Raw genomic sequence first — 16,843 nt, 5'->3', positions numbered from 1 at the left:
ATTGTTTGCACATTTGCAGACAGAAAAGGAGTAAACCTGGGAGTTTTAGGGACATCTTCCCACTTCGTCTCGTCTGGAGCTGCTGCACAGTTCCCCCACTAGGTGGAGCCAAACCCCTGATCGAAGTTTTCCGTTTTGACAGAAAGCACAAATGACGAAAATAGAGCACCGGAGAAAGAGGGAGAAAAAGTCAGGAGAGTCTGAGGGGAAATTACATCAAGGGTGGGAAAGAGATGACAGGGGGAGAGAAAAAAGGAGAGACCTTTTCCAAGTCAGAGTCTCGCAAGTGTTGATGCAAATGCTATTTTATGTTTCACAAGACCGGACCGGCACACCTGGGATGGACCAGCAACACAGCGTGACATCCATCAGCCCGCCGACCAATTGGCGTCTCACTCTCTTCTCTCTTTACCTTCAGCGCTGGCCTTTTTCTCTCCACGGTCCCTTGCACTGCAATTATTGCAGACCAGCTGTGTGGTCCCTCCGGGGGCCCTCCGGTAAACCAGGGACCTCCTCCCTACTCCGGCTGAATTCAAAAACCGTCGCTTCAAGTGGGGAGGATCTCAAGTAGAAAAACTGCCATTTTACAAGTGCTGAAGCACCGGGAAAAGGCCGAATTTTTATAATGTAAATTAGAAAAAAAAAAAAAAAAAAAAAGCCAGACCTGTTAGTGGACGTACATAACTCCACATCCAGGGGTGTCTGATTGAGAAATATGCCAGGTACAGTTCTCACTGGGGAGTGCTGAGGGCCAGGAAGTACCTGGAGTACAAAAAAACCAAAAAAAAAACAAAGAAGGAGGGATTATGTGTTGCAGCAGGTTATGGGTCCCACTCTGCTGCTTATTTGAAGGAATCCAGGATGCTCGTTTCTGAAACTCGCATCAATTGTGCGTGCGTGTGCGTGTGCGCGTGTGTGTGTGATGAAGTGTTATTTATTTCAGCTGCGTGCGCCGGCGTTTTTCTTTTGCGCGGCGTGGAAATGTTTATGGCTGCAGCCGGAATCAAAGCAGACGCGTTCCCGCGACCCGGTGACACTTCTGTGACTCCGTGGAGAAGAAGCGTGTTTACATCCGAGAAGGATCCGATTCAAGACGTTTCAAGTCGTCGAATTAACATTATAACATCTGTATTATTATTTTTTTTTGTTTTGCTCGGAGATGAAAGCGAGCGCAATGAATCATTGTCTTCATATCTGATCTTCTGAGTCACTCGTCACGTTGGATAATACGGGTGGAAGCTGGTGTTTGATACTTGTTTATGGGGAGAAATGATTCACTGGTGAGGAACAGGATATCCAATCAGTCGCAGATATTTCTGGCCTTAACAAAGCTGAATTTTTCACCCTAATCTCCCCTAAATAAAGTTATCAGTCGCCTTTGAAATATTTTTTATTGCCAGTTGACTCATTCATCCTGTTTTCCCCTCGAGCTTTATGAGGTGATTTTTTTTTTTTTTCCAACTTCCAAAAAAAGTCACTTTTTCTTCTCTTCTTACCACTCAGAGGACAAATAAACACTTTTTGTCACGCGGACAGCTCGGCTTTAATCTTTTTTTGTCGTTCGTTTCTAAATGGCTTTATCAAAATAGAAAGCATATGATGCTCGCTTTAAATCCTCATCCTCACATCCTGCGTTCACATTCAGGGTGTGGAGAGGGAGGGGTGGAGAGGGTGGGGGGGGGGGGGGAATAAAAACGGGGGTGGAGAATTGCACATCTGTGGCGCAGCGCTAATTATTAGAAAATATTGAGGCAGAAAAAGAGAATGGGGCTTCGGCGCTGGAGCGATCCTCAGATCTTCTTCCAAGCGCCTGTGCCCGTGCTGGTGGGGCCTCGTTTCATCTCCACACTGCTGGCTTGTTGGTTGGGTTTTTTTTTTTTTTACTTCTTTTAAGTGCACTTGCACTTTTCCAGTGTTTGTACATCAAACTGACGGGAAGATAAAGAACCGCCGGAACAATGAGACACTCGAGCCTTTAAACAATGACAGGAATCAACAGTCCTCCTCTTTCCTGGATAGTTGGAGGCCCTGTTTGATTTGCGGTGAAAAATGAGGAGAGTCATATTGTACATATTTGGCTGTAATGATGGGAAACACTTAATAAGAACCACTTGATTGCTGTAAGGGGGAAGGGGAGGGGGGAGAGGGGGGGGGGGGATGTCCTCAACTCATCCGTAAAGAAAAATGTCCTCTCGGAGGGATATTAAAATAACTCGGTGACATTGTTGAAATGCAGATTTTTTTTTTAATTATTTTTCTCTCGCCGCAACGTGTGTGTGCGTGCGTGTGTGTGTGTGTGTGCGTGTGCGTGCGTGCGTGCGTGTCCACCAGAAGGAGGATATTTGACGGGAAAAACCATTACCTTAAAATATCTCTTCATTAAAAGCGAACAAATGCAACAGACTCTTTCAGGAATGATATTCTGGAGTTAATCGGCTCCAGATGGACCTCAGCACTCAATTAGCATCACCTGCTCGAAAGTTTAACCTCCCCCCCCCCCCTCCTCCTCCCTCTCCTCTCTCCCCCCCCCCCCCCCCCTTTAAAGACGTGTTTTTTTTTTTTTTTAATAAGCTCATTGGACTGAATGTCGAAGCAGAAAAGGAAGTGAAGTGATATCCTGTTCATGATAAATCATAAAGGCAGGCGACTTAAAAATAAATAAATAAATAAATATGCGCGAGCCTTTATGTATTCTGACATCACGCGCGTCGGAGGGATCCGCCCGGTTTTCTCCGCGTGCGTGCGGCCATTTTGGCTCCCGTCACTCTGGGTGAAGAGTTGCAGGAAAGCAACATGCATAAAACATGTGGAAGCTGCACGGTGGGTGGGCTGGCAGCAAGCTGCAGCACCTTCGCACCCGCCAGCCTAGGCGCGACCTCTTCTCAAACCTCTGCTTATAATTACCGTTTATTGGAATTAAACGCAATTATTATCGCATGCTTGTTATCTTGTTTTATTAATCTTGTAAAAAAAAATAAATGAAAAAAAGAAAAAAAGGTTTGTGAGCGATTCTCCGAGCCGTCTGTACGTCTGCGTGCCGGTGTGAGTTCAGCTCGGCCTGTTTGTACTTTCATGCTTAATTAGCGCACCTTGCAAAGCATTCTGGGAGATTTTCTGGAAGAAAAAAATGTGCAGTTCTTGCAACCGAAGTGGCACCAGATTTCTCCTGCTGACGTTCATGAAGTTGTTGTTGTTGTTTTCTACTTGCACAAACACTTTTCGGTCATTCCAGGTGTTCTTCTCCGGTCTTCCTCGTCAGGTGTTTCTGATCCGCACCGGCCGGCCGGCTCGGAGGAGCGCCGCCAGCGACTCGCTTTCGTTTGCTTCTCTTTTCAGGGTACTCCGCGTTTCTGTTTATTTCTGTTTGTTTGTTTGTTAGTTTAGTTTACGCGTCGTGGTGAGTTGGTTCTTTTTCCTTTTTTTTTGGCCATCCTTCAGACTCTCACAGTTTTCAACATTTTTCTGTAAATAAAAAGACTTTGGCCTCTTTAAATGTTGGTGGTCACGAGGCCGAGCCAAATGTTTCATTATGGCTGTAACAGTATATCATAACGGGCATGCGTACAGCGTAGCATGTGCAATTTCGCGTATGCATTTATTCGGTTGGGTCTTGAAAGATAGATGACGACAATCACCTCCGCGAACCAGTGGAGCTGAAGTTGAAGCTTTTCTTGTTCTTTTTTTTTTTTTTTGTCGTATGTCGAGTGTATCAGAGGATAAATCTCTTTGTTTTATCCCGTCAGACATTTAGTGTGACATTTTGTCATAATTAGCGCGTCGTGTCTTAAGTTATGACCACAAATGTGTTTTTATGAAGGTCACAGTGACCTTTGACCAAAAATCACGTGGTTAGGTTTAGGATGAGATCACCGGTTTGGGTTGTATTTTCTAATCGGCGACGGGATTATTTTCAGATGGACCGCCAGAAAATGTACAAGACTTTAGCTGACAACACCGAAATAACTGGTGGAAAATAAACTTTTCATGAGAAGTTGAATGGGAGTCTATGGAGGCTTTTTGGAACCGACCTCTAGTGGCACTCGGTGGTATTGCAGCTTAAGGCACTTCCGCATCGGCCTCATTTTTCAGACCTGTAAAACTACGTCCTCTTTTCTGTCCAGTCAGCGGTTCCCTCCAACCAGCGCTGACTTCTCCCCTGTGCCTACTTTTTTTTTTTTTTGTCACATGACCTCTTTCTTCTTCTCGGTCGCAGTGCCGACACCACAGCGTGCTTGCATCCTTTCACACCTGCTCTGTGCTATATTGCATGTATTTATTTTCTGTTCTTATTGCGCAATCATGTAATTGCCGCTTGGTCAAAAACCGATCTTTTACAGAGCCAGTTGAATCCAAAAATATCCGGCGCTGCACCGAGAGCTAAATCTGACATCAGACTGTGGAGGGAGCCGGCAGACGACACACCGGGCTGTTGTGGGACAGAAAAAAGAGCCTCGGAGAGATAGCAAGTGGACTTCGTGTGGTGAATAATTTGTCGGGGAGATGTTTCTCGCCGCTAAGAATAGCGCCGGCCGGCCGGTGGTGGCGGAGCGCTGCTCGGTGAGGTTTGGTGTGGTCTCTGAGGTCCGCCCAGAACGACTTCCCACAGTTCCTTTAACTTCTTGGCCGCGAGGTCGCTTCGGCGGGCGCACTTTTTCTATTTAGAAAGCTCCCCAAAACAAGCGATGGCTGGAGTCTGATTTCTAGCAGCCAGGGTTGTAATCTCCTGTTCTGCCGCTCGGAAACCACATAAAGGAAGAAATCCACTTTCGGCTCGTGGTGTCGCCTGCAGGAGTCGGTCACCTCCCGGCGACCTCCTGCTCCTGGAGGAAACCACCGCGGCCGCCAGCAGACACGCCGTTCCTTACGGTTTACGGCTTAAGACGGGGAAAACGCATCCCGTCAGTTCTCTTTCGATTTCAAACGTACATCTGATTCGGCGTGTTGCTTTACACCCCCCCCCCCCCCCCCCCCCCGCGATACCGTCCCACCGCGCGGTGACAGATTACTTTCATTGTACAGCGATGCTCAGATATGGTTCGGAAAGAGCCGCGTGTCAATGAGCAGCTGATAAATCAAATCGGCGGAGCTGTTTGGAAGTTTGGAGAGAAGCAGCGCTGGTGTCCTTCACAGCGAGATATACAAACAGAGACACGGAGCAGAGCCACCGTCGACACCGAAGCGCCTTTCAAACGCGTCCGGGCTCGAAGCGCGGCAATCGATCATCCGCAGGATCACGGCGCTCTCCGGAGCCGACGAGCATTTTTCAATTCTTCACGCGTGTAGGAACGACGAGAGGAAGCGGAGGAACACATTTGCTTTTGATCGTCTGGGTCCCGCGGCAGCGTTGGGACAGGAAACAGGAATCACGAGTCAAATTTAAGACGTTATTAGATATTTTCTCATGTTAAACCTGATTTTTTAAGAGTGGAAATACAAGCCTGCGTCGTGTCGTTTAAACGTAGACTGGATCCAGATGTTGCAGCTTCTTGAAATGCAAATTTGACGTACAAAAAAGAAATCTTCACGTGCACGACCGCCGATTTATCCGCGCTCACATCTGTCCCGTCACGAGCGATGCACTTGTTTGCTTTGTTTGAGAAGAGAATTGGTCCAATTTGTCTGATATACAATCTGTGGCAGCTTTTTAAGGGGAATAACACTCGAGGAATGTCTCTAACCGCGCAGACACATCAGGCTACTTATTGCCGATCCACATCTGAGGAACATATATCAACAACTTTTGGAAACGCTTGTGTTTACCGTCATGTTAAACGTCAAAGAGAGAATAAATACACAGGGAGCGGCCGCGCCAATGTTGCATCGTGAACAGATTGTGGTTCACGCCGTGTCATATCTGGATCCTGTAATCAGAGTCACATGTCTCTTATGCAAGCTCTTAAATTGTATTTTGAGCACTAAACTAATCAGTTGGGGAATTCTGATCCACAGTTTTAATTTACGCATTCAAAAAACGAAAAGAAACGCTGATTTATAAAATCGTGGAAATATCACAAAACAATTTTTAATGTTTGCCTGAGGTAGAAAATTTTGTTTTAAGAATAAGGAAAATTGAAGGAGAAACACTGTACAATGAGACCGAATCAAATGGACACGAATTTAGGTTTTCTGCATTGTTTTCCACTCTTTGATGTTCAACTTAACGTCTTTTTGTTTCATGCTTTCCTTCCGCGCTGGTTTAATGGCACTGAATGGAGAATTGCCACCAGAGCCTGTTTATCACCGTGAACTCCTACCGAGCATTTTTTTTTTAAATATTGTTGAAATTTGCCAAATTTAAAAATTTAAAAGCCTAATTTTTATTTTAAATCTAAAAAGATTTAATCAAAAATATTGGCAAAGGGAATTTGATCAATTATTTGACAGTTTTCCATAGTCAATACTTCTGACACGTTTCAAATGGTACCAAACAAAATTGAATACTAAGCCCTACTTAGCCGTAGTGATGTAAAAAAGAAAAAGCAGCCAAAGCTTGTAAACACCTGTCGGTCCACCAGAGGGCGCCGCGTCGGTGTCACACTTTGCCCGGTCTGGATGAGAAAAAGTGCACACATGCATGAAGGTCTAAGAAGGAGGACTTTCACCCGGGAGATTCATGTTTTAAAGCAAAAGTCATTTCTTTTTAAGTACATAAAGTAACGTAACATATTTTACGTAACATTACTTATGTAAAACTACTTATTCTAACCCAAACCACAATCATTTCCTACACCTAACTGCGTGGTTTTTGGTGCCTAAACCTGAGACACTGACTTTTCACGCTGAAGCGAGGTAAACGTGACACTGACACGGTGACCTCTAGTGGACCGACGGGTGTATTACACAAAGTGCGACACCGTGTTGGAAAAACTATTTTCAGCGTCAACAAAATATTCTAATGTAGTCAGTATGACACGTCACAATGAGAGCATGGTGAATTTGACTTTTTAATACAAAGCAGGGCCTCAATTGACTTTATACGATGTGTCACTATTTGCATCAGAAAAAAAACAAAACTACACGTTCAATGGTCTTGAAGTTGATGTAAGAAGCCAGAAAGCTGGACTTGAACCTGCTTTACATAATTGTTTTGGACACATTATGAATAATTCCCTCACGCATACCAGGAGTTAATACCTCGCCAAATTTCAAACAGGCAACACTGTAATATTATCTCCATCTTGACTGACAGTGACCTGTAATTGTGTCGGTGAAAAAAAAAATAGGCGAATTTGCTTCTAAACTTCGAGCGGCGATGAATCACACGAGCAAACACCAGGCGTGAGGCGCTGCAGCGGTTTGTTTATGGACTGAAAACACTGTTTTTCTCCATTTCCATAAGAATTACGCTCCACCAGCCTTCTTGCAGCGCCCGAGGCTCTCTCGCAATCTGGTGGGCATCTGATTGTTATTTGGGCCTCGTCGTACTGTTATCATGATAAAAAACACTGTGCTGGGAGCCCGAAGGCTCCACAAAGAAACCCAGAGAGGTCTAAATTGGGACCACGACTGACATCCGTCGCGATGTCGGCGCGAAGGCTGTAATCAGAGCTGGCTTAGTGTAGACAGTGGGACCATCCGTCCCTCCCGAGAAGAAAATATATACAAAAAAAAAATGATGGCGCAGCTTCAGAGCCGGAGGGTTACACACAATAGGAGGACAGAGCTGTCTGCTCTACTTACTTTAAAACCTCTTGGATCAGGAAATGAGAATCATGCTCGATGTCAGAAGTCATAAATGTTACAAAAAACGCTGTTGATACTTGTGAACCCGGACAGTTGTGTTTTAGTCGGGGTGAGACATTTTTTTTTTTGGGGGGGGGGGGCCACAAAATAACATCACAATATTTGAGGATGTTTCCGCGATCACGATGTTCTTGACGCTGTTGAAATACGGAGAAATGTTTTGTGTTTCAGTTTAACAAAATCGGCGTTAAAGTTTTATGTGCAGCATAAACGTAAACATTTCCCTTCCAATATTCAGGAAATACGAACACATTATTGTGGTTTGTTGTACGTCTGATGTTTCGTAACCAAAAACCTGAAATGATTAGTTTCACTATCAAAATTTTGTCCATTCGGTGACGCAGGATTGAATTATTTTGTCCCCAATCAAGCCGGTTCAGAGCCCATCGGTACGTCTTCATCCGCCAAAGTGGGAATTTCTCACCAGACACCAGATTTAAAAACTCTGTATCCTGTGAAGTACGTTGAAATTCATCAAGTGGTTCACGTTCAGTTGTCCCTGAAGATAACAGGGTTTTTTTTTTTGGGGGACCAGCTGTATTTAAAACTCACTTTTACAACAAAAATATATAAATTTGCCTGATTTAAAGGCTTGTATAAAATGGATGATTATTGAACTCGCCAAGATAACCTCTTTTAGTTTTTATCTTTCAAGTGACTCCTCTGACATGTCTCTGGATGTCCTTTTTTTGTTTGTTTTAAAAGCAGGATGCTAATGAACCCTAATCTTGCACTTTCCCTCCTCAAGACTTGTTTATTCTCCCTCAAGAGGGCGGTGTTTGAATGAAAGACCCTGCTTCTGTCAGCACTCATCAAATCACTGGGATGTAATGGGATGCCAAGAACTTGCAGTCCTCGGTGCACACATTATTTTATTCAAACCAGATACCAGGAATATAGAATATTGGATTCTCATGAAAAACATTAGTTAAATTCAGATCGTGTACACAACACATGGTGGTGTGTGTGTGTGTGTGTGTGTGTGTGTGTGTGTGTGTGTGTGTGTGTGTGTGTGTGTCATACACTGCACGAGTAAAAGGAGCTGATGAAGACTGCACACAAACAACAGAGGCCCTGCTGAGACTTTTACAGAATGGGACATCTCATCAGTGTAAATGTCTCTGCTGAGAGCTGTTATAATAGCTAATTAATGTGAGGGATGAATGATTAATTGGGTGTACAGGCTCCTATCAAACAGGCGGGGTTTAAAAGAAAAGAAAAAAAAAAGAACCCAACCTCTCAGGAGGAATGTTGCAGCAGTGGAACAACTTGCGCCTTGAGGTGCAGTCCAAAATAAACCACCTCGAAAAACGCCTAAATGCTTCTCGGGACACGTAATGCTGCGGAAATCGTTTAAAAAAAAAAAAAAAAAAAAAAAACGGGAGGGAGGGGTGTGTGTGTGTGTGTGTGTGTGTGTGTGGGGGGGGGGGGTGCATTTGTGCGCTTAATTCCAACAACAACAACAGCAGCGCGGAGAGATGTGCAGATCAGATGCGTCACGCAAGATGTGAACTCCTCTCCTCTCTCTCTCTTCTCCTTTCTGACCTTTCACTCTTTTCCTTCCGTGTTCCCTCTTTCTACTTCTCGATTGTCTCCTCTGACCTTTTTACTCCTCTGCTCCCCATCTTTTCATCTCATCTCACCTCCTCTTTCTCTGTCTTCTTTCATTTCTCCTCTCCTCTCCTCCTTTCTTTAATCTCCTCTTCTCTCCTCTCATGCGCACTGATCCAAACCTCTCCTCCTCCTCCTCCTCCTCCCCCTTTCTCAATGAATCTCTCGCCCAGGTTCAACCCCTCCCACTTTGTGTAAGCGCTTAATTGTCAGCCCTGACGAAAAACTTGCGTAACGCTTAAATACGGTGTGCGCCTCTCGCTCTGAGGCTGGAAGTGACCAACTTTGTCCAAGCGGGCATCTCTCTCTCTCTCTCTCTCTCTCTCTCTCTCTCTCTTTCTCCCCGTGCGTCTTAACATCACTATTTTTTGCCTTCCCCCCCCCCCTCACCTCAAACTTCCTCGTGTGATTTGCGTTATTTGGGAACGGACCGAGCCATGCAGGTGTCTCTGGCCCTCCTCGTCTCCAGCGCGGCGCTCGTGCTGCTCCAGGGATGCTGCACCGCCGTGAAGGGATGGAAGGTATTAAAGAACGATGCCACGGAGATTTTACCGGACTACAGGGAGAGCAGTCGGACGCCCCAGGAGGCGACGCTGCCGGCGTCCGACGGCAGCAATAATAACAACAACAACAACAACAACAACAACAGCAACACCATGAATGTGAATAACAGGGCAAAAAGCGGCGGACGAACGGCAAACACCGTCTCCTACAGTAAGTATCCTTTAAACTGAGTAAACATTCACAATGTGTCATTTTACAGGTGTAAAAGATGAAAAGCGGCTGAATAATTAATTCTGTGTGATGAATTTAAAGGTTGAGTCATTTTTTTTCTTTTTTTCCGAGTCCTTATTTGGAGTCTCGTGCGTAAAAGTGAGGAAATTAACCTTGGAGCTATGAAGACATAAATGCCTAACTTTTCATCCATACTTCTGTATGTGAACAAGTGCATGCCAGGATTAAATGACAGGCTACTTATCTCAATTTAGTTGCTGAACTGTAGCCTAAATAAAACGTTACAAAGATTAAATTTAAGTTTAGGAATTTTTTTCTTATAAAAAAAATCCATATTTTGTCCTCATTAAATAGGTTGATTTTAATATTTGTGGTTCAGTAGTTGTGCGCTCAAACTGTCCAAATACCAAAAAAATAACCACTTAATTGATTACCTTAAAAAAAAAAAAGTAAATTTAAAACAGACTTTACATACGGATCTTGGTACATTTTGTATCTTTGGTTTTGCTCTAAAAAAATCAAATAGTTTAATAAGTCTCTTTAAAAAAAAAAAAAAAAAAAAGCATTTTTAATGTAGATTTTTGCACGAGAGTCTCTGGATGTGGGAAATCCAGGCTGCCCAACTTTTGTCTTTTGCAGCCCTTCAAACACAACCTGCCTCCCCACTCCGCTTCATTTTCACACCCATCTCCCTGATTAGGAGCAGCTCTGCTGCGTGGGAAGAGTGTTTTCTTGTTTAATCCAGAGATGAGGGTGATGAGAGCGGCTCAGACGCACATTTTTGTGGTTTCTGTTCTCCGACACAATGTGAAGCAGAGACGTCGGGCTTTTTTTTTTTTTTTTTTTTTTCACGTTGTCTTCCAGGTTGTTTCCTTCTCTCTTTATACTATTAGTCAAGCTCTACTTACGCCATAACCATTTGATTGCAACAACATGTCTCCCCGATAGAAAAAGCCCACAGTTTGTTCCTCGGGGGATGTCTTCGGGGGGTTTTGGTAGAAATTGCTTTTTAAATGCAACGCTGCCTTTGAGAATGATTCCCACCTGTGGCCGGTGACGGTTGTGTGTTGTGATTGAGACGTGCATGCGGGGATAATCTCACGCTCGCTCTCATGGATTCAAGATGGGTGGTGCAGTCGATTCGCCTCTGCTTCATCGTGGCCACTTGATTTGGAGATCAGAGGAAGGTGATTGATTAGATTAGAGGAACAGCTGACAGGTGGAATTAGCAAATCCGGGTCAGTTGGTGGGACTGATTTCTGGTCTTTTTGAGGATGTTACCACCTCAGGAGATGGGAGGAGAAATCAAACCCACGAAGATCTGCCTTGAAAAATGACATTTTATTCTTTATTCATCTTCACAATAAAACAAACAAAAAAAAAGGGATGGAAAATGCACGTGGTGTTTTCATGCGTGTTGAGGGGAGAAGAGAAATCTCGTGGCTTATCATCCGTGTCTTAGTTCGGGTGCGGGGACGGCTTCTCGTCGGTCCCCGTGGGGTCCCGGCCGATGCTCGGTCCACCGCCTGGCCTCCCTCCAGTCCTCTCCCAAGGCTCGTCCCTCACCGCCGAAAGAAATGAACAACTCGCGCAACTCCACAGTAGTCTAGTGTGTGATCCTTTTTTTTCTTTCTTCTTCTTCTCAGGCCACCTTCATTAGTAACGGTTTTATTTTGTCAGACTGGCAGTGAGAGAGGAGAAACAGGAAATGTAGAGGAAGAGACAAACTGGATTAAAACAAGACAACCTGACTTAAAAAAAACAAAAAACCAATAGTATTGATGGTGCAAACCGCCGTGAAAGTGTGTGCTGCAGGCGTCGTGTACGACTGTGGTCTCTTCCTTCAGCTGCAGCCGCAGAATAACACGAGATCAGGTTCTCATGGGGAGAAAAAAGAAAAAGGAAGTCACCTCACATAAATCCTTTGTTCAGCCCTTTTTTTTTTTTTTTTTTTTTTTGCAAAGAAAGCCACAGAGGAAAACAGATCCCTCTCTGAGTGTATCATTTCTTAACCGACAGCTCTTTTGCCCTTTTTTTTTTTTTTTTTTTACACACAGCTTGTAAAAAAAAAACAAAAAAAAAAACCCAGGACAATAACTCATGCGTACGGCTGTTAAAAAGCTGTGGCTCCAATCTAGGATTACAGCCTGAGCGCGTCGCCTCAAATCAGCCTGGCAGATGTCCAGTTTGTTCCCGAAGTGTTACGGTTTGTAGCGCTGCCTTAAAATAACCAGAGATCTATTTACTCTTCCATCACCACGTACGTCTCCCGAGAGCCAACGCTCCAATGCCGGCTTTTCTCCTCCAGCCCAGAACCTCCGTTTGGGCTTTGATTGAGCTGTTTAATGATCCTTCTGGTCTGTATTTGCTATCAGCTGATTGCTGCCAGCTGGTTTTTCTTTGTCGAACGCCGTCGTCAGCTAATGATCAGATCACGAACCTCAGATCCCCTAAATGTACAAATCGTTTCATTAAGTTCAACGTCTGAACGAGCATTTCTCAAGCCGCTTCTTTGCGCTTTGAAATGTTTGAGAGTTGAAAATGAAATGCTGCCTCCAATTTTAGATTTGATCTGGTTTATGTTGTTTATGCTCTCGGACAAATACCGCAACGAGCGAAGTCGGTTTAAACGGGAAAGAGAAAAAGTTATCGCACGCCGGAATTGGACGCAGCTGCGGCGGCGGCGGAGCGGTCAACCTGCAGAACGACCGCTTCAAAGTGTTTGTTTGTGTTGGGCCGAATCCACCGGCGCTAACCGTGACATCCTGTTCTTCGACCCCCCCCCCCAGGTCCCTCCGAGGTGAGCTGCAGGGAGCTGCGCTCCACCCGTTACATCACCGACGGATCTTGCCGCAGCGCCAAGCCCGTCCGGGAGCTGGTGTGCTCGGGCCAGTGCCTGCCCTCGCACCTCCTGCCCAACTCCATCGTGCGCGGCAAGTGGTGGAGGAACAGCGCCTCGGACTACCGCTGCATCCCGGCGCACTCCCGGACGCGGCGGGTCCAGCTGCAGTGTCCCAACGGCAACACTCGGACTTACAAAATCCGCGTGGTCACCTCCTGCAAGTGCAAGCGCTTCAGGCCCCACCACAACCTGTCGGTGCCCAAGGAGGTCCCGAGGACGCAGCGCGCCAAGAAGCACGGCCGCTTGTCTCAAGACCGGAGCAAGAACAACACGCCGCTGACGGGCAACTCGTACTGACGCGTCCCGCTTCGGCGGCCCGAGGACCAAAAGCGCACTCACACACGCACGCACACGCTACACACCACACCGACCGACACGTCCCCTCCAGACGGGCGACGCCAGAGATATTTCAAAGGGAGCGAGTTCATAAGCTAAATCGCGAGGCCGGTTTTAAGTCGCCGGCCCGTACGTACGTCTCCGTCACTCGCCGGCGTACGTGTGAACTTTGACTTCTTCGCGTGACGACATGAGTTCGGCGCCGGAGGGGCTCGGCGCGACCGCTCAGGAGACGCAGCACCGCGTCGGACGACACCAAACAAGAATCTGACCGCCCCGACAGCTCCGAACCTCCCCGGGCTCGGTTCTGTCTTCCACTCAAACAGATTTCACTTAAGCGTAATGAGAAGTCCTCCCCGAGGGCCCCCATACACCCCCCCCTCCCCCCTCATCTCCCCCTCCCCTCCCCCACAAACCCATCTGTACAAACATCCAGCGGATGCGGAGCGGCGCTTTAGCCACGTTTAGCTCCGTTCAAGGCTGAAAAGGTGCATCTCCGCTCCCGAGCGGTTGTAATCCGTCTCCTCTTCGGCCGTGTCTGCGCGGCGGCGGCGGCGGCGGCTCCGGGGTCTCTGGTGGCGGGAACGTTGACAGGTTTTTGAGAGGCCCCCGGTCTGCGCCGCGGTCCGGGGAGCTCTCTGACAGCCCACTAAAGGCCTCACTCGTCAGGACGGCCCTGCGGCGCTCTCCGCGCACCGCAGAAGCCGCGGCCAGACCTGTCAAGAGTCCCGAGCGCTTCCCCCCCCCCCCCAACACAACTAGACGCGAAGGAGTCAGGAGAGACGGAGGGAGAAAGCGGTCTTTTCAGCAACTAACGCCACAGGGGCCCTTGGCATTCCTGTGACTCCTCTTAATTACCAAATGAGTCCATTCCTGTGTGAGGACTTGAGTCATAAAAGGCCATTTCCTCTAGACGAGGCCGGTTCCTGTCTTGCTAGAATCACACAGAAGAAAAAGGGAAAAAAAAAAAAAAAAAGCGCACATGGCGTGTGGGAGGCATCAGAAAATGTGCGTGGTGATGTTACCTTGGGGCAGAGAGCTCTCCAACACACCCACACTGGAATTCTTTTTTTTTTTTGGACCGGGCCAAACAGAGCAGCGATCAAACCGTCCCGCAGCCAAAACCCAAATCCGCCGCGTCGGCCCCCGCAGGACTCCAGACACCTCCACTTCTATCTCCGCTCCCCATTCTGTAAATAGCTCAGGCAGGAAAGATAGGAATAAAAACAAATAAATAAACAAAACATAACAAAAAACAAGAATTCACTTTTTATTTGCATTAACCCAGACTGTCAGCGCAAGACGACCTCCTTCCTCAGCGAAGAACATTCACCACGTTTCCGCACCGCGTTGTCTTCTCCCCGCTCGTATTCCTTTTCCTGGTTGTCCGAACTGTAACCGGCAATGTTAGCTTCTTTTGTTTTTGTTTTTGTTTTTGTTTTTGTTTTGCTCCCCCAGCTATATGTTTGAAATAGCAACTGGAAGGGGTTTGTCATGTAAGCTGCGAGCCGCGACGCGTGACATGATTGTACATATCATACCTGTGTGGTCTCCTGAGGCGGTGACCCTCGCACGACAAGGTGTTAAAGAGCGACGGACGGACGGACGGACGGACGGAGGGACGGACGGAGGGACGGAGGGAAGGCTGTTTTTTTTTTTGTTACAGACACAAAGAAGGACTGTTACAAAAGAATGAACTGCATATTTATTTTTTATTTCCGCATTTAAATTATTTATGCAACCTTTTGTAGTAAATGATAGCCATTATTGTCATATAGTATGATAGAGACTTTGGAAGTGAAAAACTGTACAGTACATGAATAAAGTAAAGGCAGATATATTTGAAAAAAGTTGGCTTATTTGGTATCATTTGTCTTTGAAGGTGTTGCTGATGCGTCATTACTTTACCTGCATTCATCAGGCCAAAGCGCGTAAGACCGAAATTTCCGTAATTGCCGAAGTGTGAAAAGGGAAAATGCGTGAATGACAAGTTTGTAAAACCAAAGGACTTTCTCCTGGTTTTCTGGTTTGAGTTTCTGGTTCGAGTCCGTGAGACATGGAAAGTCAAAAGGACTTTCTTTAACGTAACGCGTTTACCTTCCGTACGTTAAGTGGTTTACATGACGTACTTATTTGAACCCAAACTAAACTCTTCTCCTAAATAAGTCGTTTCGGTGCCGAATCCTAACCGAGATGTGACCGTGGCAAATTAAACCCAAACGTAACACTGACACGTCCTCCTGGTGGACTGATGGGTGTATTACACGCTTTGGAGTGATACCAGGTTGTACAAGCGGTATATAAACAGTTAATGAATGGCCTACAGATAATATAATGTAGCTGTATTCAGATATGAATATATTTGTCAACTCGTCCTGTGGGCACCAATACAGGATGAATTAACAAAATATTTATACGGAGCCGTAACGGTGGAAAATATGTCTTCCCAGGAGGTTGGCCAATACTTTACAATAGCAAACAAATAAAACGTGCTTGTATCTGTGTACGATGTGCAATAAATCATTTATTTAAAGCTGGTGAAGCACTTATTAATGCTGAATATTTGGGGGTTCAAGTAAAGTGGAACACGGCTAGCTAGAACTGCAGGCGTTGATGTCGGTGCAGAGAGATTCAGGCACTGTGGAAGTTGAGGTTTGCCACTATTTGTCTGCAGATCTTCGCAGAAGAGGCATCCTCCCTCTTGACATCTCGGTCACAACGCCAACATTTCTTTGTTGACGAAGTGTCTCCGCAGCCGTCGGCCGGCATCGCTCCTCGCCGCCTCGCCTCCCTCGAGGCTTTAAAGCTCGACGCACCGTGAAGGTTGCGAGTCCAAAGTCTTGTGCGTCCCTCGTCCCAGACGTATCTGGAGCAAACTTACCAACGGGACAACCAGCGCTCACTGAAACCTCGGACTTAAAACGCTACGCTGGCCAGGCAGGGAAAATATACCCAGCTAAATGAGGTATTTATTTTTAATTACCAGGACAAGAACTCCGCTAAGTGGCCAAATAAACTAAAATGCAAACACAAAACAGAAAATCACTGTGGTAACTGTGACTGAGCGCTTTTCCTCTGCGGTGCCAATACGGAACAGCGGATATTAAGTTTCACTACATCATCCATAATGTGCAGTCATTATGTCATTTTCGAGTGCTGTTTTCCAAGAGAGAAGAGACATGCCATGCTTTTTACTCAGGCAACTCGCATGGAACAAGTTTCCCAAGAAATTCAATAACGCAACCTTAAAGAGCGAAACGTGAACTAAATGTATCGATGCTGACAAAAGCATCTGCCGCGCGTTACCGCGCGACCTTCAGGTGACCCCCTTTCGGACCCGGGGAGCGCCGAGGCGTACGAAAAGTCGAACCCGATCGACTCCCAGCGAACGCTGACAAGTCGGCGACGCTTCGTTTTTAAGCCCCGATTCCTCAGTGCCATCGACGGAGTTTTTAAATACCAGGTGCAGGAAATCCCCGAAGGTCCGCCCTCTGTTACTCGTGTGAGAAACGGGAT

General features: G+C 46.2%; 1 protein-coding gene across 1 annotated transcript; it reads left to right on the top strand.

Moving 5' to 3' along the window:
* Window positions 1-9,392: 9,392 nt before the first annotated feature.
* sost (sclerostin) lies at window positions 9,393-15,835 on the top strand. The gene is made up of 2 exons (XM_069160129.1): window positions 9,393-10,068; window positions 12,879-15,835. The coding sequence occupies exons 1-2, from the start codon at window positions 9,792-9,794 to the stop codon at window positions 13,286-13,288; spliced, it is 687 nt and encodes a 228-aa protein (XP_069016230.1). The 5' UTR covers window positions 9,393-9,791; the 3' UTR covers window positions 13,289-15,835.
* Window positions 15,836-16,843: the final 1,008 nt, after the last annotated feature.

Source organism: Embiotoca jacksoni, unplaced genomic scaffold, assembly GCF_022577435.1.
Source record: "Embiotoca jacksoni isolate LCO1_2020_lvr unplaced genomic scaffold, fEmbJac1.0.p SCAF_26, whole genome shotgun sequence".
NCBI lineage: Eukaryota > Metazoa > Chordata > Actinopteri > Embiotocidae > Embiotoca > Embiotoca jacksoni.
The sequence above is the reverse complement of the archived record's forward strand: the minus strand, read 5'-3'. Positions and strand labels throughout refer to the sequence as shown.

Coding starts and splice junctions, on each gene's coding strand:
- sost (XM_069160129.1), top strand. CDS start 9,792: ATGCAGGTGTCTCTGGCCCTCCTCGTCTCCAGCGCGGCGCTCGTGCTG. Junction 10,069..12,878: donor GGCAAACACCGTCTCCTACA/GTAAGTATCCTT, acceptor CCCCCCCCCCAG/GTCCCTCCGAGGTGAGCTGC.